Source organism: Zea mays, chromosome 6 (genome assembly GCF_902167145.1).
Source record: "Zea mays cultivar B73 chromosome 6, Zm-B73-REFERENCE-NAM-5.0, whole genome shotgun sequence".
Taxonomy (NCBI): domain Eukaryota; kingdom Viridiplantae; phylum Streptophyta; class Magnoliopsida; order Poales; family Poaceae; genus Zea; species Zea mays.
In genome coordinates this window covers 139,640,464-139,664,158 of record NC_050101.1, presented here as the reverse complement: position 1 = coordinate 139,664,158, position 23,695 = coordinate 139,640,464, and the positions used below count along the sequence as shown (strand labels likewise).

General features: G+C 44.7%; 2 protein-coding genes across 2 annotated transcripts; both read left to right on the top strand.

Moving 5' to 3' along the window:
* The first annotated feature begins 8,596 nt into the window (after nucleotides 1-8,596).
* On the top strand, nucleotides 8,597-19,457 carry LOC103631437 (uncharacterized). The gene is made up of 10 exons (XM_035960304.1): nucleotides 8,597-9,318; nucleotides 9,813-10,226; nucleotides 10,563-12,051; nucleotides 12,132-12,570; nucleotides 13,244-13,584; nucleotides 13,787-14,392; nucleotides 14,468-14,925; nucleotides 15,370-17,307; nucleotides 18,207-18,609; nucleotides 18,696-19,457. Exons 1-10 carry the CDS (start codon nucleotides 8,906-8,908, stop codon nucleotides 19,176-19,178), a joined length of 6,984 nt encoding a protein of 2,327 aa, XP_035816197.1. The 5' UTR covers nucleotides 8,597-8,905; the 3' UTR covers nucleotides 19,179-19,457.
* LOC103630087 (uncharacterized) lies at nucleotides 12,039-12,724 on the top strand. Its single transcript, XM_008651180.4, has one exon. It carries the CDS (start codon nucleotides 12,141-12,143, stop codon nucleotides 12,681-12,683), a length of 543 nt encoding a protein of 180 aa, XP_008649402.1. The 5' UTR covers nucleotides 12,039-12,140; the 3' UTR covers nucleotides 12,684-12,724.
* Nucleotides 19,458-23,695: the final 4,238 nt, after the last annotated feature.

The window sequence follows — 23,695 nt, the reverse complement described above, 5'->3', positions numbered from 1 at the left end:
TACTTTAGTTAGTGGTCGGTATGATACTATGTTAGGAGGAATAATAAGGTCTAGTTGACCTCATGTGTTGCTAATAAATTATGCATCATGCTGAGATTTTTGTTTGTGCATATATGTTGAGACAATATGAATATACACTCTTTCCTTACAAATCTCGAGGACGAGATTTCTGTTAAGAGGGGTAGGATTTGTAAGACCCAAAATGTGTATAAGAGAAAAAATATATAATTATAAAATAAATCAACAAATATAGTATTATAATGCTTTGGGAATTAAAGAATAATATATATATATATATGAGAAAGGAATTGTCCTTTTAAAGGAGACCATTTATACCTCCCATGAAATAAATAACAAGGAGAAGAATAAATAATGACATTATAAACAATAAAAGTTATATTCACATTAGTAATAATTTGTACACATGGAAATTTGAAGTTGACTCAGTTTTGAATTTGAAATAGGAATCTGAAATGTGAAGGAAACTAAAACAAGAAATTTAAAAGAAAAAAAAGAGAGAAACTACCTGTACCGGGCCGCCACTCGCGTTTTGGCCCAGCTAGCCTTTCTTTATTTTTCCTGCGCTCGGTCAGTCGGTCACTGCATGGCGGGTCCCCTCGTCAGCAATTCCACTGCGGCATCACTCAGACATGCCTGGCGCCGACGTGTGGGCTCTATTAGCCGGTCTCCCCCGCGTGTGCTCGCTACTCTGCTGTGTGGACCCCATGCATCAGGCTTATCTCCTCCCCAAATCCGCGCCAGAGCTTTCTTCCCCGTGAAAACCGGAATCGCGCGCAACTGAAGCCGAGCTTTTCGGCATGGGTGGACCAGCGCGTGCTCCCACCGCCTAGCGGGGCCCGCGTTGTCGGTCGTGCCCCTGGTCGCTGTCCGTTGGGTCCCTGGGTCCGGCTCCACTTTCCCAGCCCCACGTCAGGCGCAGTCGGGTGAACGGCGTCGCCGATTTCCTAGCCGCGAACTCCGCCATGAACCACCGTGCCGGATATGTCGGGCTCGCGCGGTAACCCCCTGGGATCCAGGATATATGGGGGGAAAGGCTTCGCTCGCGCCCTATCAACTAGTCTCGCTCACCCCTCGCGGCGTCGGCAAACCGTGTGTGTGAGCTGGGCTCCTGACCCGCGAAGCACCGAGACCCTTATCGACCGCCGTCGTGGCTGATTTTCCGTCCACGCTAGTGCCAGGGCTTTGATTTTGGTCGGGTAGCTTCGCAGCGTCGCCTGGTTGATGTGCGCGCCCTCACCTGGCGGAACCTATGGCTGGGGCAAGCGAATTTCCTCGCCGTCGTCAACACTTCGCCACGGTCGGCACTTCACCGTGGCCAGCCCGCTTGGACCTCGACGCCGGTAAGTACATTGATCCAATGGGTTTGCTCGATGCTCTACACCGTCTAGTGATTGTCATTCTAAGTTGAGGGCCTCGGTGTGGGCCACGCGCTTCGCACGGCGACGTCGCCGCAATGGGTATCAGGCTCACCACCGGCCGGACTGAACAGGGGAGAGAGGAAAGCGTGTAGGTACGCCCTGATCGTCGATTGGGTATTCAACGGCTAGGATTAGACGACTCCATAACCCTTTGTGCTTTGGATCTGGACCAATGGATCGTGATCCGGTGGCTCTGATGCGGTCGCTGGTGTAGTCCTTCAGTCGTTGCTTCTGCGTCCTCAGATCATGATCGTGCGGCCCTAGATGGAGAATACCCCTTCGGCCAGACCAATTCACACAAGAGACCCTGTGAAGGATAAGAATCAACCCGCAGTCCACAACAGAGGAGTTATGAGTCATAAGCATTCTTGCGTAGAAGACCCTGTACTATCTGCTAATTGTGCGCGCAATCCAGGACCCATTGGAAATTGATAAATGAATTAGAAAAATGAATTTCTAGTGTATGAATAATTCTAGAACTCGTTTAATTCATAGGAAATTCATACTTAGTCCAAATTAATCCATTCCAGTTCCTATAGTTTTAAAATATTATTGTTTATCATGTAGTGTCTCTGTTTTGGCATGAAAATAATATTAGAATTGCTTTCTTAATTAATCAAATACCAAGTACATAAAACCTTCGGAAATTCATAACTTTCCCGTTGTAACTCCGATTTGATCCGTTCAAGTTGCGTTAGTTTCGTAGAAATATCTACTACACAATAGCAACATTTATTATATAATATCCCATACTTTTATAATTGGGTTAATCTATGTCTCTTGGATTAACTTCTTTAATATTAATATAGTATTCCAATTTTATGGCTATAATTTACTAGATAGTCTTTAATCCAATAATAACTCAGAACAAAGTGGAGATAATTATTTATAGAATAATCTATCATATGATTTATATTTACCGATTTATAATATAGTTTAATATTTTAATCACACAGATCTTCTATAAAATCATAACTCCTTAATAGTAACTTCGATCTGAGTAGTTCTCGATCCCGCGATCTCGTAGCAACGCGTAGATTATTATTATTTAGTTTGTACTTATGTTTGGTGTGATGTTAATTTTGTCTATACCATGTTTATTTGTATTGCTACGACTAGCGCGAGGTTACGAGGATCTAAAGAGTCACCCTGGTAACTGGAATCTCAAGTACCAGGCAAGTTGTGCCCTTGATCACTTTTGTTTACCCAATAATGTTCTTTAATATCATTATTCAATGCATATGTTTAATTTTGATGGGACCCAATAGGTCACCCTAGACTGATTATCCTGTTTACCTTGTTTACCCCTGATTCACTTGGGTAGTTATGCTATTGCATTATGTGGTTTCGGGTTAATATTTCATTATATCCATGTTCCAATTATTCTGTTATTTTATTTATGTTTATGATAAGATCATTATGTTAATTGGAACATGGAGCGACCACCCGGGAAAACAGTGCTACCACAAGGGTTTAATGGGACGCCCTTGGCTGATTAACTAGGAAAGCTAGTAGAGGTCTTCCTTACCCGAAAGGGGCAAGGGCAGTAGGGGAGTGGTCAGTGTAGGGAGGTCCTTGGGTTGATTTTGCTGCGATGGCGGTCAGGCGAGGGATTCCTATAAACTGTAGCGGGATTTCTGAAGCTAGTGGAACTTTGTAAAGGCCTCGTAGTGTTACCCTGCCTCGCTTCCTTGGTAGAGGTGTATGGGATTCATGACCCCTTGGTAGATGGGTAACACGGCTTGTGGGTAAAGATGTGCAACCTCTGCAGAGTGTAAAACTAGTATACTAGCCGTGCTCACGGTCATGAGCGGCTCGGACCCTCACATGATTAATTTATGGAACTTAAATTCAATTTGTCATTTGCATTTGCATGGGATTATTTATTAATTTTGTTCTATTATTTATTATGGTTTGGTATTTACTTACATCTAGTAATTGCTAATAAAAGTTTGACCAACATTAAAAGCAATGCTCAGCTTTAACCATTTTCGTTGATAAGCCTTACACTTCATGAGCTCCCACCTTTGGTGAGTTCATGTCACATTATTCCCCACAACTTGTTGAGCGATGAACATGTGTGAGCTCACCCTTGCTGTCTCACACCCCCCCCCCACAGGAGAAGAACAGGTGGTTCAAGTGGAGCCACACATCGAGGAGTTCGATTCGATCTAGGTGGCGTCTCCCAGTTGACTTTCTAGCGCCAAGGATGGATTTTAGATCCTATTATATTTATCTTTTATTTTGTAAGACTTCCTGTCGGGGACCATAATTAGGGGTACCCTCAAGGCCCCTAAATCTCAGCTGGTAACCCCCATCAGCACAAAGCTGCAAAGGCCTGATGGGTGCGATTAAGCCAAGGATCGATCCATTCAAGGGACATGATCGTGCCTCGCCCGAGCCTAGCCTCGGGCAAGGGAAGCCGACCCCGGAGAACCTACGTCTCGCCCGAGGACCCCCCTCCAGCAACGGGCACACTATCGGCTCGCCCGAGGCCCAGTCTTCGCCGAGAAGCAACCTTGGCCACATCGCCACGCCGACCGACCAAATCGCAGGGGCATTTAATGCAAAGGTGGCCTGACACCTTTATCCTGACGCACGCCCTCCAGTTGACAGAGCCGAAGTGACCGCAGTCACTTCGCTGCTCTACTGACCGGTCTGACAAGAGGACAGCACCGCCTGCGCCGCTCCGACTGCTGAGCCACCCGACAGAGTGAGGCTGACAGCAGCCAAGGCCGGCCTCGGGCATCATAGGAAACTCCGCCTCGCCCGACCCAGGGCTCGGACTCGGGCTTAGCCCCGGAAGACGGCGAACTCCGCTCCGCCCGACCCAGGGCTCGGACTCGGGCTTAGCCCCGGAAGACGGCGAACTCCGCTCCGCCCGACCCAGGGCTCGGACTCGGGCTCAGCCCCGGAAGACGGCGAACTCCGCTCCGCCCGACCCAGGGCTCGGACTCGGGCTCAGCCCCGGAAGACGGCGAACTCCGCTCCGCCCGACCCAGGGCTCAGACTCGGGCTCAACCCCGGAAGACGGCGAACTCCGCCTTGCCCGACCCCAGGGCTCGGACATGGGCTCAACCCCAGAAGGCGACGAACTCCGCTTCGCCCGACCCCAGGGTTCGGACTCAGCCCTGGCCTCAGCCGACGGTCTCCGCCTCGCCCGACCCAGGGGCTCGGACTCGACCACGGCCACGGAAGACAGACTCGACCTCGACCTCGGAGGAGCCTCCACCTCGCCCAACCTAGGGCGCGGACCGACCACGTCGACAGGAGGCGCCATCATTACCCTACCCCGAGCTGACTCAGGCTACGGGGAACAAGACCGGCGTCCCATCTGGCTCGCTCCGCCAGATAGGCAATGATGGCGCCCCGCATGCCCTGTGACGACGGCGGCTCTCGGCCCCCTTACGGAAGCAAGAGGACGTCAGCAAGGACTCGACAGCCCCGACAGCTGTCCTTCCGCCAGGCTCCAGAGCTCCTCCGATGGCCACGACACCACGCGAACCGGGTGCCAAGACCTCTCCGGCTGCCACGACGGCATGTACTTAGGGCGCTAGCTCTCCTCCGCTAGACACGTAGCACTCTGCTACACCCCCCATTGTACACCTGGATCCTCTCCTTACACCTATAAAAGGAAGGACTAGAGCCCTCTTACAGAGGGTTGGCCCGCGCGGAGAAGGACGGGACGACGCTCGCTCAAGGCCGCTCGCTCCCACTCCCGCGTGGACGCTTGTATCCCCCTACTGCAAGCGCACCCGACTCAGGTGCGGGGCTAACACGAAGGCCGCGGGATCCACACTCTCTCACGCCTGCCTGCCTCCGGCTGCTTCCTTTCCCCCTTCGCGTTCCGCCTCGCGTCGACCCATCTGGGCTGGGGCACGCGGCGACAATTCACTCGTCGGTCCAGGGACCCCCCGGGTTTCGAAACACCGACACTTCCGCTATGTAATAAGTACTCTGATTATTGTGACATTTATCTCTATACACTCTGTGATTATATATGTTGTCTTCTTTGGCGCATGTATGAGATGCACCCGGCTTTGTCTTTTAAAGCCCGGGGTGTTACACTATCACCCGAATCAGAATCATCGTCCCTACGCAAAGGCGACATAGCGCACAAAGACTTGTTAGCTTGAGTTGAGCAGTGGGATGTGCACACAAATGGGAAGAGTACGTAACCATATATATATATATATAGATTGTATATTAGGAGCCCTGGGCTTCCTTTAGTTATTGGAAGCCCAGGCCAGACAGTGCAATCCGGTCGAGCCGGACCAGGTCCAGACGTCTATAAAAGGAAATCCGTAGTGCTAGGGATCCGTTTTTACGCCCCATCTCGATTCATTAGCGACGGTTGCCAGGCCGGCGGTGGCGGCGGTTCTCAGGCCGACGGTGGCGGCCCTCGATCCAGAGGGCGAGCGGCGGCGGCAGCGCCCTTATGTGGTGGTGGCGGTTTCCAGGCCGGCGGTGGCGGCCCCCGATCCAGAGGGCGAGCGGCGGCAGCGTCCTTGTGCGGTGGCGGCGATTCCCAGGCCGGTGGCCGCAACTCCATTACCTCGACGCGCGGTGGCGGAGGTTCCTCGATCCGCAGCGAGGCCCTTGTGCAGGCAAGCGGCGGCGTCCCCGAAGCCCCGAGGAGGCGGCACTTCCAAGGCCGGCGAGCAAGCGACGCCCGTCGACGTGCGAGTAGCGACGGCGACGCATGAGGCGCGATGTTCGAGCGAGCGACGTCACGGAAGGGGCGAGATGCGCGCAGCGATGATCGCGCGTGACATCCTCTGATCCGGCGCATTTTTCTTTTCGTTTATTGTGTTTTATGCCTACCACATGTATTATTTACGCTAAAAACTGTATGTTTTTATGCTTTAACACAGAGTTCGTATATCAGTTTACTGCATGCACATTTGAAAGGAAATTCCTTGATTTATGCTGTTCTTAATTTGCGCGCATGCAATGGAAACTCCCACGATTTTGCCATAATTTTTGGATCTGTATAAAAATAGAAACCGCATGCATGCGGCTGCCATGTTTTTCGGATCTGTCATAAAAATAGGATCGTAATAACAACCTACTAAAGCTATCAACCTCTAATTGACTCGGTATTTACGCTTATAATTGAGGGATTTTATGCTCAAAACTTAAGGTTTTTACGCTCCACCCGGAGATGCGTCTACCAGTGAACAACATGCCAGATTTTTTACGCAGTCTAAGAAATTGCATAAATACCTACACCGTGTAGTATAATTTGTTTCAGTATACATCATAAACTAGTTCTAATGCGTTTAGTTGCATGGCTGTTGGAGGGATCCTATATTTATGAAGGAAATAAAACATTAAATGTGATTTTTTGTTTCTATGCATGCAATTCATTTCCTTTCATTGCATATTCTTTCCATCATAAATTCGTGTGCATGCAGTCTGTAGCAGATTTTTACGCAGTATACCGAATTGCATAATTATCTACACAGTGTAGCATATTTAGTATCAGTATATAGCATAAAATGGTCATTACGAGTTTTAGTTGCATGTCTGTTTCAGCGATCCTAAATTTATGGAGGAAATAAAGCATTTAAAATAGAAACCGCCACACATATCTTTCCTGAATTTACGCGCATGCAAGGGAACGTGATTGACTCATGCATGCATTTTGCCATAATTTTAGGATCTGTATAACCGCATGCATGTGACTGCCATGTTTTTCGGATCTGCCATAAAAATAGGATCGTAATAACAACCTACTAGAGCTATCAACCTCTCACATTGGCTCGGTATATACGCTTATAATTGAGGGATTTTATGCTCAAAACTTAAGGTTATTACGCTCCAACCCGGAGGTGCGTCCACCAGTGAACAACATGCCAGATTTTTTACGCAGTGTAACGAATTGCATAAATACCTACACCATATAGTATAATTTGTATCAGTATATGTCATAAACTAGATTTAATGTGTTTTAGCTGCATGGCTGTTGGAGGGACCTTATATTTATGAAGGAAATAAAACATTAAATACGATTTTTTTTCTATGCGTGTAATTCATTTCCTTTCATTGCACATTTTTTTTATCATAAATTCGTGTGCATACAGCTGGTAACAGATTTTTACGCAGTGTATCGAATTGCATAATTATTAACATAGTATAGCATATTTAGTCTCAGTATATAGCATAAAATGGTCCTTACGCGTCTAGCTGCATGGCTGTTGCAGCGATCCTAAATTTATGGAGGAAATAAAGGATTTTAAAAACAGAAACTGCCGCACATATCTTTCCTAAATTTATGCGCATGCATTGGATCGTGTTTGACTCATGCATGCATTCCTTTTTTTGCGCTAACAGACGTGGGGCAGGTGGCGCACCCGACAGCCTGTTTGGGCGCGCTGGTTGAACCAGTTTGAAGGGGTGGTCGGCCTGGGCTTCCTTTAACTATTGGAAGCCCAGGGCTCTCGTTATACCTACCCTATATATATATATATATATATATATATATATATATATATATATATATATATATATATATATATATATATATATATATATATATATATATATATATATATGCGAGATGGAGTTAGCTTGTGTCGCAAGCTCGTGTCTTGCATTGGAAGCCTTATGTGTCCTGTTGTGTACGGTTGTCACATGGGTGCTTGCAACGGAAGTTTGGTCGAATATTCATGTCATATTTCAATCGTGCAGAAATATTCGGTGCACAACAAATTTGTAATGCATTGGAAGGGAGTCTTGCAGTGTACGGTTGTTGCATGTGTGCTTGCGAAGGAAGCTTTGAACGATAATGTAGGTCAACTATGACTCTATGAGCACATGTATGGTCCAATAACATCGATGGTAATTACAAAACGAAAAATAATTACTTCATTGTTGGTAATAGTATATGATGAATACAAATTTAATAAATATTCACCAGAAATATGTACGACACAATATACTTAATTATGATTTAAATAATACGTAGTTATACGTATTATGTGTCCCATAATAATTTATGGAGATTATATGTCTAATTGAAAAATTAATTCAATTATTCAATAGATTTGTACGTTAAGAAAATAAAAAATGAAAAAATATGGTAATTAATTGTAGTTGGATTGATATCAGCCTTATGTGCAGATACAGGCATGCAGCTGGCCATGCTATCAATAGATTAGTATTTGTTTGCCACTTGCCAGTAGCCGCACTTTCCTCGATATGCCCAAGCGAGAGAGAGAAGAGATAGAGAGAGAGATTCCTTAGTTGATTCTTCTGTGGATGAAGATGAAATCTACTTCTGAAATCTTGCCACCGTCCAACTCTGTTTGATCTAATCTCTATATCCTCCGGCCACCAAGTTCTTGTCAAATAAGCGAGCACAGCAAGGTAAGCAGCTGATTCGAATTCCAACAAAACATCTCATCCCTTTTAGTCTCTTGTGCTAGATCTCATGCGTCTGCAACCTTGGGAGCTAGCTAGCCATGGAGTTCGCAACTGGAGCGCTAGGCGCCCTTCTTCCCAAGCTCTCCATGCTGCTTCATGGTGAGTACAACCTGGAGAAGGGCGTCAGGGGGGACATCCAGCGCGTCATGAGCAAGCTCGAGCGGGTTCATGCTGCCCTCCGCCATGTTGGCGAAGTGCCTGTGCCACTGGAGCAGATCATTCGTCCTGGTATAGTCAATATGTGGGCACGCGACGTCGGGGAGCTATCCTACGACATGGAGGACTTCGTCGACACCTTCCTGGTGCGTGTCCAAGGCCCTGAACGCACCAGCAAAAGAAGGTTATTCATTAAGATGATAGATATGGTCATGAATAATCGCCATGATGAGATCGCCCCAGACATCAAGCACTTCGAAAAGCGCGTCCAGGAGATGGATGATCGTCGTCAAAGGTCATTGAAACATTTAGGCTGTGTTTAAGAGGGTGTTTGAATGCACTAGAGATAATAGTTAGTGTCTAAAATTAGCTAAATACATCCAAACATCATAGCTAATAGTTCAGTTATTAGCTATTTTTAGTAAATTAGCTACTAGTTAGCTAACTATTTATTAGCTAGCTAATTCTACTAGTATATTTTTAGCTAACTAACTATTAGCTCTATTGCATTCAAACACCACCTAAATGTATTAGAGCTAACAGTTAGTTGGCTAAAAAATTGCTGGTGGAATTATGTAGCTAACAAATAGATAGCTAACTATTAACTAATTTACTAAAAATAGAAAATAGTTGAACTAGGGTGTTTAGATGTCTCTAGCTAATTTTAGTCACTAACTATTAGCTCTAGTGCATTCAAACACCCACTTAATTTTCACTTTGGCTTGTGTGTATATGAACTTTCACCTTACTGTCTTTCTTCCATTTTATTTCCTTTTCTGGTTCTAACAGGTACGGTGTTGGTACTATTGTTCCTACCGTCAAAACCTTGTTTTATCCTCGCATAATTGCTCTAAACTACACCAAGGCCACGGACCTTGTCGGCATCGATGAGGCAAGGGAGGAACTGATCACAAGGTTGACCAAGGAATATGACACCTCCACTGAACAAAGGCAAGTCTCTATCGTTGGTTTTGGAGGACTTGGCAAGACAGCGCTTGCAAAAGCAGTTTATAACAAACTTAAAGCTAAAGGGGAATTCCATTGTGCGGCCTTTGTGTCGATGTCTCGGTATCCTAAGCTCGTAGAAATCTTCAAGGAATTGCTTTATGAGCTTGACAAGACTGAGTACAAGGACGTTATTAGCACCCCAATGGAAATAGATGAACTTATAAATCTAGTGCACGAATTCCTTAATAAAAAGAGGTACGCGCGTACTTATAAATCTCATTATATGTTCATTCCATGGAAATATCCATCATATCATGGTTTTTACACAACAGCGTTGTGTTGTCAATACTAAAATTGTAGATCTATTTTCTGTTACACCCGTCAATGAGTAAGGGTGGAGTTTGTGCATGCGTATCTTCTTTCATGGAAAAAAACACCAAATCAGTTTTTTTTTCATCATTCCTATATTGAAATTTCCAAGCCAAATGATCACGCAACTGTACATGCAGTTGGATAATATGCTTATATGTATTGCAATTCATATCTTTAGCTATGCTTACATTACTTCTCCAATTAATACAATAAATATAGGTACCTTATCGCTGTTGATGACATATGGGATACTGACGCATGGGCAATGATACGATACGCTTTTGCTGAGAATAAGCTAGGAAGCAGAATAATCGTAACTACTCGCAGAATTGATGTTGCTGAGTATGTAGGTGGTTGTTGCTATATGATGAAACCTCTTACTCGAGAGAAATCAAAGATATTATTCTATGGACGAACATTTGGTTCTGAAGGTAAATGCCCTCCTGAACTTTCTCATGCGTCTGAGAAAATATTGAATAAATGCGGAGGCGTGCCATTGGCTATTATTACTATATCTAGCTTGCTGGCTAGTAAGTCAAAAAACATAAAAGAATGGTTCTATCTTGCTGATTCTATTGGTTCCGGAATACTAGAAAGAAGTGCTGAAATGGAGATTATGTGGAAGATACTGCTGCGTAGCTATTCTGATCTACCAGCACGATTAAAGACATGTTTGTTATATCTGAGTATTTTCCCTGAAGATTGTGAGATTGGGATGCATCGGTTAATATGGAGGTGGATAGCTGAAGGTTTTTTCAATGGAGAACTAGCACATGGTGGGCTCTTTAAGATTGGGGAATCTTGTTTCCACGAGCTCATAAGGAGAAGCATGGTGCAGCCAGTAACACTTGAAGGCACGGGTCTTGTATATGCTTGTCGTGTTCATAATATGTTTCATGATTTGATCCTCTCCATGTCACATGAAGAACAATTTGTTTCTGTAGTCAATGAAAAATTTGGTCCTCTTGATGTTCTTTCTCGGCGGTTAGCATTCCAGAACATAAAAAAAAGTCAGTACAGACTTGTGGAACATCCACGGCTGGCACAATCGAGGTCACTTAATGCCATTGGATGTCCTATATACGCGATACCTCCAATTGAAAGCTATAAATCATTGCGTGTACTGGATTTCGAAAATTGTGCAGGTATTGAAGACCATGATCTTGTTCATCTTGGGAAATTGCATCACCTCAAGTTCCTTGGGCTAAGAAACACGTTTATCGGTAAGCTGCCGGAAGGAATAGGGAACCTCAAGTTTCTGCAAACATTGGACCTCGATGGAACTGGTGTGGAAGAATTACCTCAAGCCTTGCATAATCTTACAGAATTGATGTGCCTAATTGCTGACTGGAGAACGAGAGTGCCCAATTGGATTGGTAACCTCACGTCCCTGCAGCACTTGGTGATTTATCCTGGTGGGCATGACGATGAGGATTCTGCGAGCAGGTTTGTTAATGAGCTGGGAAAGCTGAGACAACTAAGGGTGCTCCGTTTTTTGATAAAAGCACAAGATGAAGGGCAGCTGAGAGATTTGCTAGAGTCCCTATCGAATCTGCCAGAGATCGAGGCTATACATTTTGATTACTATGGAGTACAGTTAAATAGAGGTGTTCAGTTGGAACCTGAAGGCTATGCCCTCTCTAGACATATTCGTTCCGAGAAATTTGCCATTATGGAAGTCCTCAGATACGGCTTCGACGATTTGGAGGCGTAGGCGAGGGATTCTCTATTATAGAAAACAAGGGGACAACCCACACTCCAAAATGGATATGACTACACCATTACAAGGTAATATCTATGATTAAACCAGTGATACTCACGTCGTCTACATCTGTTACCCTTCCCCACGTCCTCTACATCTGTTACCCTTCCCCGGAGCGGGATTACAACCTGCCCCAGAGCGGCCGGCGCTGGAGGCTGGCCGTCCCGTCCGCCGCCGGCGCGTCCAGTCTCGCCTCGTCGCTCTCGCGCTCCCTCAGGTGGAAGCGCCGGCTCCCGGGTCTCCCCTCCCTCACCCTGCGCAGCGGCTCCGCGGCCGCCGTGGTCGACGCTGTCGCGTTCCGCGTCATGTACGTCGTCGAGGCCGTCGTGCTGGGCCTCGCGCTCTCCTGCTTCTTCCTCTGCGCTATGGGTGGTTCTTGCATGTTTAGGCTCTGCATAGCAAACACGGAGGAGGACTGGAGGCCGGGAACGGAGCAGTACAAGTTCATCGATCGAAGCAGCCCTGGTGTAGAACAAATCATGCCTTTAGCATGTTCATATGAATGCACTGAAGCCGGGAACGGAGCAGTACAAGTTCATCGATCGATCGAGACATGTGTTGATAGATACACTGTTTGATATACTTTCAGCATTGTCCTTTGGTTACCATTGGTTCTGAATGCACTGAAGCTTCTACCTCGACACTACATGCTACATATCAAAAGGGCAATGGTGTAGAACAAATCATGCGCTTCTCACTTTCATCTGGTTCTGGTTTCCAGCGCAGATTCTGGCTGGATCTTTAGCATGTTCATATGAATGTCCTTGTTCGAGCATGCCTCAGCCTGACCCAGACGAAAATTCAGAAAATGATACCTTAAGATGGCAGCAGCAAGGGGTTCAACTTGCATTTTGTAAGCATTGAGAAGACATCACGTGAAGAAGCCTCAAAACGATCAACAATTCCCTTTTTTCACAACAATAATTCGACACTACATACAAGCTATATATCTCTCAAAAAGCAATGGTGTACAGTGCAGTGGACTATTGGTCCACAGAAAACAGAAGTTTCTGGGCGTTAACGAGTACATGTGAACCTTGTTTAGTTCTCTCTACGATCTGCCGGATCAGCACTGCACATTCGTCATCGTCGTCATCGCCACCTGACTCATCCTTATCGCGCTCGTGATCTCTGCTAGGATCTGCACTCCTTAGAGCTCTCTCCCAGGTGGGCACTTTTCTCAGCTTCATAGAGCTGTCCTCCATTCCCCAGACTAGACCACGCTCTGCCAAGCAATCCATGGTCGGGAACCCCGGCGACGTCCGCGCGGTGGTCCTGGACCCGGCCGCCGGGGCCCTCGCGGGCCTCCGCCGCGGCGGCGTGCTGGTGGACTGCACGAGCTCCTCCCCGTCCCTCGCGCGCGAGGTCGCCGCGGCCGCGGCCGCGGCGGGCTGCCACGCCGTCGACGCGCCAGTCTCCGGCGGCGTGCTGCGGACTGCACGAGCTCCTCCCCGTCCCTCGCCATTACAGAGCTCTCTGGTGCGTTTCTGAAGCGAGGAGAAGGAGAGAGAGGTCTTGTGAGGCAGCGGCGGCTGTATCAACGGCGCTGGGACGGGAAAGCAGCAGAGATCTCACGGCGCTGGGACGGTGGCTGTATCAAAAACACTAATCGTCGTTCACTACTGGTAATAGAGTGATCTTGTCTGTTTTAGAGTGTGGGCTATTCCCTGCTTTTCCATAACAGATAATCCCTCGCCTACGCCTCCAAATCGTCGAAGCCGCACCGACGGCTTTCCATAATAGCAAATTTCTCATTCGTTCCATGGAATTGCGCTGGTTGGAGTTCTCAAGGCTGCCTCTTTGGATTAATCCTGGACAACTTCCTAACCTCTACCACTTATGGCTGATGGTATCTGATGCGGAAGAGCGGGATCTGGAAATCCTTGGGGGGTTTCCAGTGCTTCACTCCCTCCACTTGTTGATTGTGAATACTGAACGTGAACATGTCATGACTTGTGGCTGTGGTGGATTCAAGAATTTGAAATGCTGCAGTATAACTAAACCGCTGAAATTTGTACATGGAGCTATGCCCAGGCTTGAAGTCCTCGATTTCCATTTCAGTGTGCAACTCCTAACGGATTCAAACCAAGAATTTGATTTTGACTTTGGCTTGGGAAACCTACATTGGCTTCAGCAAGCCATCGTTCAAATCACAGCCCTTGGTGAGGAGGTGGAGTCTGTGGGGAGAGCACAGGTGGCTCTGCGGGATGCAATACGTACCCATCTCAACCGTCCTACCCTTGAAATAAACTTATTTGGGCAAACAATACCTCCAGAGTTACCAAAGGTCAGGACTCTTTGTCATCTCTCTCTCACCTCATTTCGTTGTCTTGTTTTCATTTGCCTTATTTCACTGTTTCAGCAAGACGACGATGGAGCGAAAATTGTGGAGATATCACCGGCCGAGAGTAGTCGTCAAGCTCAAGAGCGGGAGAAAAGAAGCATCGATGTGGCGACGAAGAAAGCAACACGGGTGCCGTCTTTTTACACAAAGTCATCAATTGATGAGCCAATGGATCAGCTCATAAACATGCTATCTGTGGTTGATGACGAAGCCTACACTAAGAACATAAAGATACTATCTATTGTAAGGTCTGAGGGACTGGGGAAGACTACTCTGGCCCAAAAAGCATTCGAAGAGCTCCATTCGCAATTTGACCGTGGGGCGTTCGTTCTACTAGGCCAGAATCCTGACTTGAGGAGAGTTTTTGCTGACATTCTCCGTGGTCTTGACAAGCAAAGGTACATAGATTTCCCAGTGGCAATATTGGATCTAGTGGACCTGATCTGGCTAGTCCGTAAATCGCTCATAAACAAAAGGTATGTCCAACCCACTAACATGCTAGTACTACCTTTATTCAGCTATATATTTGCTCAATATATTGTCTCCGTTCTTTTTTTTTATTTGACGTGGTTGATTATTTTTTCTTCAAAATTCTAATCACTCGTGTACTAAAAAAAATCTGTGTGTTATATCCATGAGTGTTATTTCGACACTGCCGGTTAAACCGGTGAGTATTGATTTATCTGATTTTGCTTTGTTTGACTTGGTTCTTCTTGGTGTCTTCAGCATTTCATCCCATAGACCTATAAACCTGAGAATATACATCTAGAAAACATTGTTAATCTAAGTGTTGTGTGTCAATCAATCACCAAAACGAAGCACCGAAATATGACATAAGAGACCATTTTTGCTACAGTTGTTGTCAGTAGTAGTTACTACTAAATATGGATTATAACCCTTGGATACTATTATTTTTCCAGGTTCTTTATTGTATTTGATGATATATGTGATGTAAAAGCATGGGAAATTATAAAGTGCGCTTTGATTGAAAATAACAACCACAGTGTAGTTCTTACGACAAGTCGCAACACTGGTATTACTGAAATTATTGGTGGCAGCAAGCAATTACAACCTCTATCAGCAACTATCTCTAAAAATCTACTCTGCAAAAGGTTATTTGGATCGGCAGGCAAGTGTCCTTCTGAACTAGTAAATATATGTGACAATCTTGTAGAAGAATGTGGTGGAATACTATCTGTGATCGACGAAACTGTGACATTGCTTGCAAGTATACCACCAACAGTGGAGAACTGGGAGGCAGTGTACGCCAGAAGAATGTTGGATCGGTCTTATCCTGGTTTAACTGACAGTCTAAAGAATTGCTTACTCTATTTTACTATGTTTCGAAGAGGACATGAGATTAGTGGAGAACACTTAATATGTGCATGGATAGCTGAAGGTTTTGTACATGGGCAAGAGGTAGCAGAGACCTACCTTAGTGATCTAGTAAAAAAGAAATTAATCGATGCAGTGGAGGTTGATGCTGGAGGAAAGGTCCTCACGTGCCGCATGTATGACTTGGTGCATGACTTTATCGTCTCAAAATCAATTGAAGAACGATTTGTTTATATTTTAAATGACTCGGAAGGCAGAGATTTGTCAGAAGCAGTTCACGTTCACCAGCGACTATACATCCAGGGACATAATAACAAAGAACTAGACCTGCAAATTCCTTGGCTGCCCCAAGTGAAGTCACTTGTCTCCTGTGGTACTGCGCCATCCATCTTAAAGTTTAAGGGTCTACATGTTATGGATTTAGGGGCCTGTGAATCTTTGCAGGCTAGTCATCTCAAGGGTATAAATAATGTAAGTTCTTTGAGATATCTGGTCATAGGAGGTAAGTGTATCTCTGGCATCCCTAAGGAAATTGCGAAGCTGGAACATTTGCGGACACTAGATTTAAGTGCAAGTGGTCTAAATGAATTGCCAGAATATGTTTTCATGATAAGAAAATTGGAACGCCTAATTGTTAATAGTCAGATGAAGATATCATATGGTATTGCAAAGATGTCTGCTTTACAGGAGCTAGGCGATATCAATGTCACCGACCCAGAGTTGCTGAAAAGTCTCTGTAAGCTAACCAAATTGAGGGTTCTTAGAATTTCCATATGGTCATGGGATGATAGTTTGAAGAACTATTTTAAACAACTGTGTGACAACTTGCGTTCACTGGTTCAGTGCACGGAGAACATCCAGAGTCTCTCCATAATGACATGCTGCTCCCTGGTTTTCATGGATGATTTGGGTGAGAATTGGACCCCTCAATGTCTCCAGAAGCTCGAGGTCGGTTGCAGCGCATTTGACATATTGCCAAGTTGGTTTGGCTCACTTTCTAGTATCTCCACGTTAACAATCGAGGTCTACAAGCTGTCACAGGACATAATTGATACGCTCGGAAGGCTGGCTGGTCTTGGTTCTCTATCCCTGACATCGAAACAAGTACCAAAAGGATACTTTGTGATCGGCTCTGACAGGTTCAATAAGCTACAGAGCTTAAAGTTTGTGAGCAATGCAATGGTAGAGATGTTTCCACGTCAACAATCAAATGGCACGGAACAGCTCAAAAGGCTTATGATTGTGTTCCATGCTTCACGTACACAAGATGTGAACAAAGATTTCTGCTTTGGTTTGGAGAACCTGTCTTCCCTAGAGCATGTTCGTGTTGAAATAATTTGTTTCGATGCCAGCCATAACATGGTGAAAAACGCAGAAGCTGCAGTTCAGAAAGCTATATCTGGCACAAGTATCGCAAATCTGGAAATACGAAGACTTCAGGAAAATAGTATGACACAGGACGAAGCGGACCTCTGTGATGCAGTACAAGAGCAGAATAATCAGAAGCACCAGAAAATGAAGAGGTACTAATTTTCCACTCCTACAATACAACGATGTCAAATAAAATTATTTCTCTTGTATTTTCTTATAAAGTTCGGCCCTTGAGAGCATCTCCAAGAGAGGTCTTAAACTAGGTCCTATCTTCAAATATAGGACATAAGAGTAAAACATGGCTTTGAGATGGATCGATAGAATCTCAGCAGCAACAGGTAAAGAGTTATAGTAGGCCTTCGTTAAATGTCGCCATGGATGTGATTCGCAAGATTCTGGAGGTTCAATGTCTGCTAGAGCTGCTTCATGCCCACAACCCCAATTTCGAACGAACTCAATCTTAGGCAACAACGATCCCTCTGGGATGTCCGATTTTAGGTAGTATTCTTTCGAATTTAACGATATGCTGCAGAAAGGCATTTTAGATCCCACGTAGCTAGGCGCCCAGGCATAGCCGAACAGACCCAAACTCGCGTTCGGACGCTCAGTTATGCAGTCATGCTAGGTCTCATCACTGATGATGTAATGCAGAATTTATGCAACGGGGGACTGGCAACTGGAAATAGCACATAGGTCTGTAGAATCAGATGAGTAGCTGAAAGGTTAATATTCTGAATTTCAGAGTTATTACTAATATATGGCTATTGGTGTACTATTCTACCTACTGTCACTAATTGAAATGTCTCTTGTTATACCTATGTGTGATGATGTATTTGTGAAACATTCCATATGCCCGACATAAAATCATTGATATTGTTTATGGGATTATTGTTAAGATGGATGTATGATTATTGGCATTGAGTTGTTTCAACTAGCCCTTCATCGCTAGCTACATTTCTCATGGATGCTTGTTTGAATAGTACTTGCAATATGCTTCAACTAGATGGAATGCTCGGATACTGATATGCTACTATGTATTCCTATTTTGCAGTTCTATGGAGTCCCAGGATGGGTACCTCACTTCTTTACCGAACCAGGAAAGTGCAGATGTTGTTGGCTCCGATAGTATTGTGGAACCACTAGTGAATGAAATGAACTCGCAGACAATTAAGAGGGATCAATCCACGAATTTCAGTGAAGATGAGGACTTAATGTTGGTTTCTAGCTACCTTAATGTAAGCAAAGATTCTATTACTGGAAGGGATAAAAAAGAAGGCACATTTTGGGAAAGAGTATGGGAATACTATAACAAGAATAGGACATTCGAGTCCGATCATAGTTGGTCGTCATTGAAACATCGCTGGCTTGCAATTCAGAAGGAAGTGAATATCTTTCAAGGTTACTATGATGCCATAGAAAGGAAAAATCAAAGTGGCCAGACAAGTGATGACAAGGTGAATCATACATTTTGTACCATTATTTATACTTCTTAACATAACATGCAACTTCTCACATTTGTGAATCCTGTGTTGTTTTGTAGCATGCTGAAGCAGAAGTAGAATTCCGAGAAAAACAAGGGAAGGCTTTTTCTGTATTCCATGTGTGGATGATTCTAAGGCATGAGCCAAAGTGGGCATTTAGAGAATCAAAGATCAAAGACCAGCATGAAGCAAACAATGCTAATACTGATGCTCCTGCCAACATTTATAGACCACAGGGGAGGAAAGCTGAGAAGGAAAAGGCTCGTGCGAGAAAGCATGGTGGATCTGATGTTGATGGTGATCCGTTCATCGAAGAAGTAAAAAATATGAGGGAAGCACGGGAAGAAACAGAACGAGACCGAAAGACCCATGATGACAAGTTCTATGAGTTGGAAAAGAGTAAGCTTGAATTGGAGCGAGATCGACATGACAAAGAGATAATGCAAACAGACACAAGCACAATGGATGAAGAATCGAAACAATACTTCAAGTTGATGAAACAAGAGATTTTGGCTCGCCGTTTCGGGAGTAGTCAGCCATAGTTGTTAGCTGTTGGAAACTTAGATAGTATTTTGTTTTTGCCAGACATCTGTTATTGATAATCTTGTGAACTTTTACATATGGCACCTGTCAACTACTTCCTCCTTTCTAAAATATTATTCGTTTTAGGGTGTTAATAGATTCATACAATATTTGATGTATGTATTTTATATATGTGTCTAGATTCGTTGTCTAAGGGTCTTCTAGTCTGGCATTGCCTGTACAGTCATAATTTGAGCACTTCCTATTTTGTTTGGTGGAAAGTACTGTGATCACTTTCATTGCCTCTGCTTTATTGTACCATGCTAAACTGGGTCGATTACTTAAGTCTTTATAAAACAACTATCATGAAGCATCATATAAACAAAACTGAGCTGATTTATTTAAGTCTTGTTCATTGCTGTAGACTGTAACTGAATCGATTCTGGGTATTTCAAGAAAACTGCAACTTGAACGATCAGAATTACTGGAAAATTCTTCCGGCAAAAGAGGACAAACGAATTGCTAGAAAATTTAATGCCTTTTTCTCGAATCAACGTAACACCTTTGTCCCTTCACGGGCTCCTTAATGCATCTGGTACTTCTTTTTAGTACTGTTCTATACTCCCTCTGTTACAATTTTTTTTTTGATTTTTTACCTCAAGTTTGACCAGTTCGACCTATTAAAAAACTTCATAATTATCGTTAATTTTTACGGTGATATCTTTAGCACATAATATACTTTAAGCTAAAGTATGACTTTGATTTTTCATCTTTTTGCAATTTTTTGAATAATAAGAGCTGGTCAAATTTAACAAAAAAAATCAAACGAATTATAAATTAAAACGAAGATAGTAATATATATATATATAGGAGAAGGTAATGGAAGCCCAGAGCTTCCATTAATACCGGGAAGTCCCGGCCAGGCAGACCCCACACACATTTTGCGGGCTAGGTCGACGTGCGCCCGATGCGCCTGTTTCTGGTTCGAGCAGATCAGAGCATAAAATATAAACTAAAACAACATAAACGACTACAAGTTTTAGCGTAAATTGGGAATCTGTTTCGTAACAGAGCGTGGCGGCGTGAAAATCGGCCATGCAGAGCCCGCACGCGTGTTTTCCGGGCTGGGCCGGCGTGGGCCCGATGCGCCTATTTCTGGTTCGAGCAGATCATAGCGTAAAACATAAACTAAAATAGCGTAAACGATTACAAGTTTTAGCATAAATTGGGAATCAGTTTCGTAATAGAGCGTGACGACGTGAAAATCGGCCATGCAGAGCCCGCGCGCGCGTTTTCCAGGCTGAGCCGGCGTGCGCCCGATACGCTTGTTTCTAGTTTGGGAAAATCAGATTGTAAAACGTAAACTAAAACAGCGTAAGCGATTACAAGTTTTAGTGTAAATTGGAGACCTATTTCGTAACCGTGGACGTGAAAATCGCACTCGATGCAGCAGTAGGTTCTGTGCATGTCGCGCAGAAGGATTTTGAGAGTAAAACACATCGTAAAACTGGACCATTTGTTGCGTAACAACTCGAAAGAAGGCAACACACGGTTTAGATTAAAAAATAAGAAACTACCTTTGAACACATAAAAATACCATAAATTGACGTAAAACATAGAAGATTGCTTTTTAGCCGAAGCGTAAAACGCAAAAAGAAGTGTCGTAAATTTTAGTTTGAAAATGCATAAATCACGATGGTCATATAAGACACTTGCTTTGTGCATAATATGCCAAAATATAAAGTATCAACCATATTTTGTGAGTATTGTTGCAATCATACACGACTTTTTTTGACATAACAAAAACCGAGGAGCTAGCCCTGTCTTTAGTACTTCAAACACTTGGAACCTTTATCCTTTAGCTAGGTCATGGTGCGAAATGGAAGCATCATTGGTGATGAAATGGATGTCCATGTAGAAGGCATTGGTAGTGTGGTACCCATCCAGCATCAGTGGTGCACTTGTCAAAACAGGTATGTGTAAGCCTGTATAAAGCATAAAGACACGTCAAAACAAGTATAAGTAAATCAAACAAAAAACTAAATGATTCGCCCGTTAATAGACCCAGATTGAGAGGAGTGATATAATTTAAGAGTAGAGTTATGTATTCACTTAGATCATGATTTCATTACTATTGATGCTAGTAAAAGATCCAGTACGGAACCACTAATAGGGAGCGAGAGGCAACAGCCAGGCTGGGATAAGGCTAGAGAATAAGATTGAGATGAGCTGGGATAAGGTTAGAGAATATGATTGAAATGAGAGAATTGTGGAGAATTGGTTAGCATCAGATAAGTCCAAGAAAGTAGGAGTTAGTTGAGAGTTTGTAGGAGAAGTTGGTTAGCCATAGGGCTATTTATAAGCCGCATGGCAGCAGGGAATAAATCAAGCAAGATCATTATCAAATCAATCTCTCTCTTGCAATGACCCTCTCAAGCGCCTAGGGCTGCTACCCTAGAACCAAGCCTGCGGCAGAGGGGTATAACCTCGCCGGAGAAGACAGCTATCCCCATGGACCGAAGGTCCATGACACCTGGTATCAGCTCTAGGTTATCCTCACCACCACCAGCCGCCGCGCAATCAGCCGCCGCAACACCCTCCCACCCGCCCTCTCCAACTTCAGATGCATTCACTCGGCTCGAAGAGAGTTTTGGTCGTCTCACAGAGAAGTGGGATCAGTTTGTTGTGATGTTCCACCGCTACAAGGAGAAGACAGAGAAGGAACTCCAAGCAGCGGTGCGGCTTCAGGCGGCAGTGCGAGGGTTCCTGGCACGCCGCCAGGTACAGTCCCTTCGTGGGGAGAAGCACCTTGCTGTGGCCTCCAGGGCCACCCCATGGCCGTCATCACATGAGCAGGTCGTGGTGCGCCTGCAAGCCGCAGTGCGCGGCTTCCTTGTTAGGCGGGCGGTGCGGAAGCTGCACTTGCTGATCAGCTCATCGCTGCACAAACTCGCAGCCTGCGCGGCCAACCACTTGGTCTCATCTATACTTTTTGAACCCCCTGCAGAAGTAGAGATCTGGGTATGCAGCCCCCCTGCACGGCCAAAGAGGGTCGTCTCCTTCATTCGGGCAACTGCCTTGGTGCTGAACAGACCCAACATAAGAACGGGTTGGTTCCTCCTTCACCTTTCATCCAACGTGAAGTCTGCAGTTCAGCTCTTTCCTTGGGATCCAGGAGGACAAGAGGACATAGCTGCAGTTCAAATTTATATTTTAGTTCCACAATTATTTTGTATTTTCGTCTTAAATAATAAAGGTAAGCCGAGATGTAAAAGGCTTAACCTTAAGTCGTGTCAGGTAAGTCTATGTCAGCTCGAGGACGAGCTGGTCCTCAAGGGAGGGGAGATGTCATGGGCATAATAGGGAGCGAGAGGCAACAATCAGGCTGGGATAAGGCTAGAGAATAAGATTGAGATGAGCTGGGATAAGGTTAGAGAATAAGATTGAAATGAGAGAATTGTGGAGAGTTGGTTAGCATCAGTTAAGTCCAAGAAAGTAGTAGTTAGTTGAGAGTTTGTAGGAGAAGTTGGTTAGCCATAGGGCTATTTATAAGCCGCATGGCAGCAGGGAATAAATCAAGCAAGATCATTATCAAATCAATCTCTCTCTCTTGCAATGACCCTCTCAAGCGCCTAGGGCTGCTACCCTAGAACCAAGCCTGCGGCAGAGGGGTATAACCTTGCCGGAAAAGACAGCTATCCCCATGGACCAAAGGTCCATGTACACAGCAAGAAAAGAGTATCACATGACAACCAAAGTTTAGGTTACTGGAATTTTACACACCTGTTTACTGTAGTCACCCTTGGAATAAGGATAGCATACTTGGTGATCAGCACGTTCTCGACAAAAGTTGCAGCATACGAATGAACAACATTTGGCTCATGTGTATCTTTGCCTCCTTCTGCATGAGAAACAATTAAATAGATCCAAGAGCACAAGTCTAAAGTCTAAATCTGAAAGGGTTAGGTGATTAGAATGATATTTAAGGATCACTCTAGGAATCAATTATAAAGTAGTAGTGTTAATCGCATAATAAATTGAGTGGGAATTCATAAACGGAAGTAAGGTAGATGCTTCACAAAAATAAAACAGATGTTCATAAATATAGTTGAAAATGCATCCTTACAGAAGTCCTCAAATTCAAACAGGTTAAGCTCCATTATCAGAGGCCAGTCGTTTGGAGCACCGTGGAGTAGAGGGCTTACCAGATTGGTAGTTTCTACAGACCGGAGAAATTTATCCTCATCATTATGAAGGGAATAGTAGGTAACTTGGTACTCATACTCCCTCCGTTTCTTTTTATTAGTCGCTGGATAGTGCAAAATTGCACTATCCAGCGACTAATAAAAAGAAACGGAGGGAGTACTTGTTTATCTCATCACCGGACGAGCAAAAAGCATAGGATCTCTTACCGTGAGGGGGCAACAGAAACGACTCCGACTTCTCCGCAACGAAGATTGGCTCTGTGGGCTAGATAGGACCAGATCAGCGCAGTCAGGGGAGCAGGGAAGGGAGGGACGGATCGGAGGAGCAAATC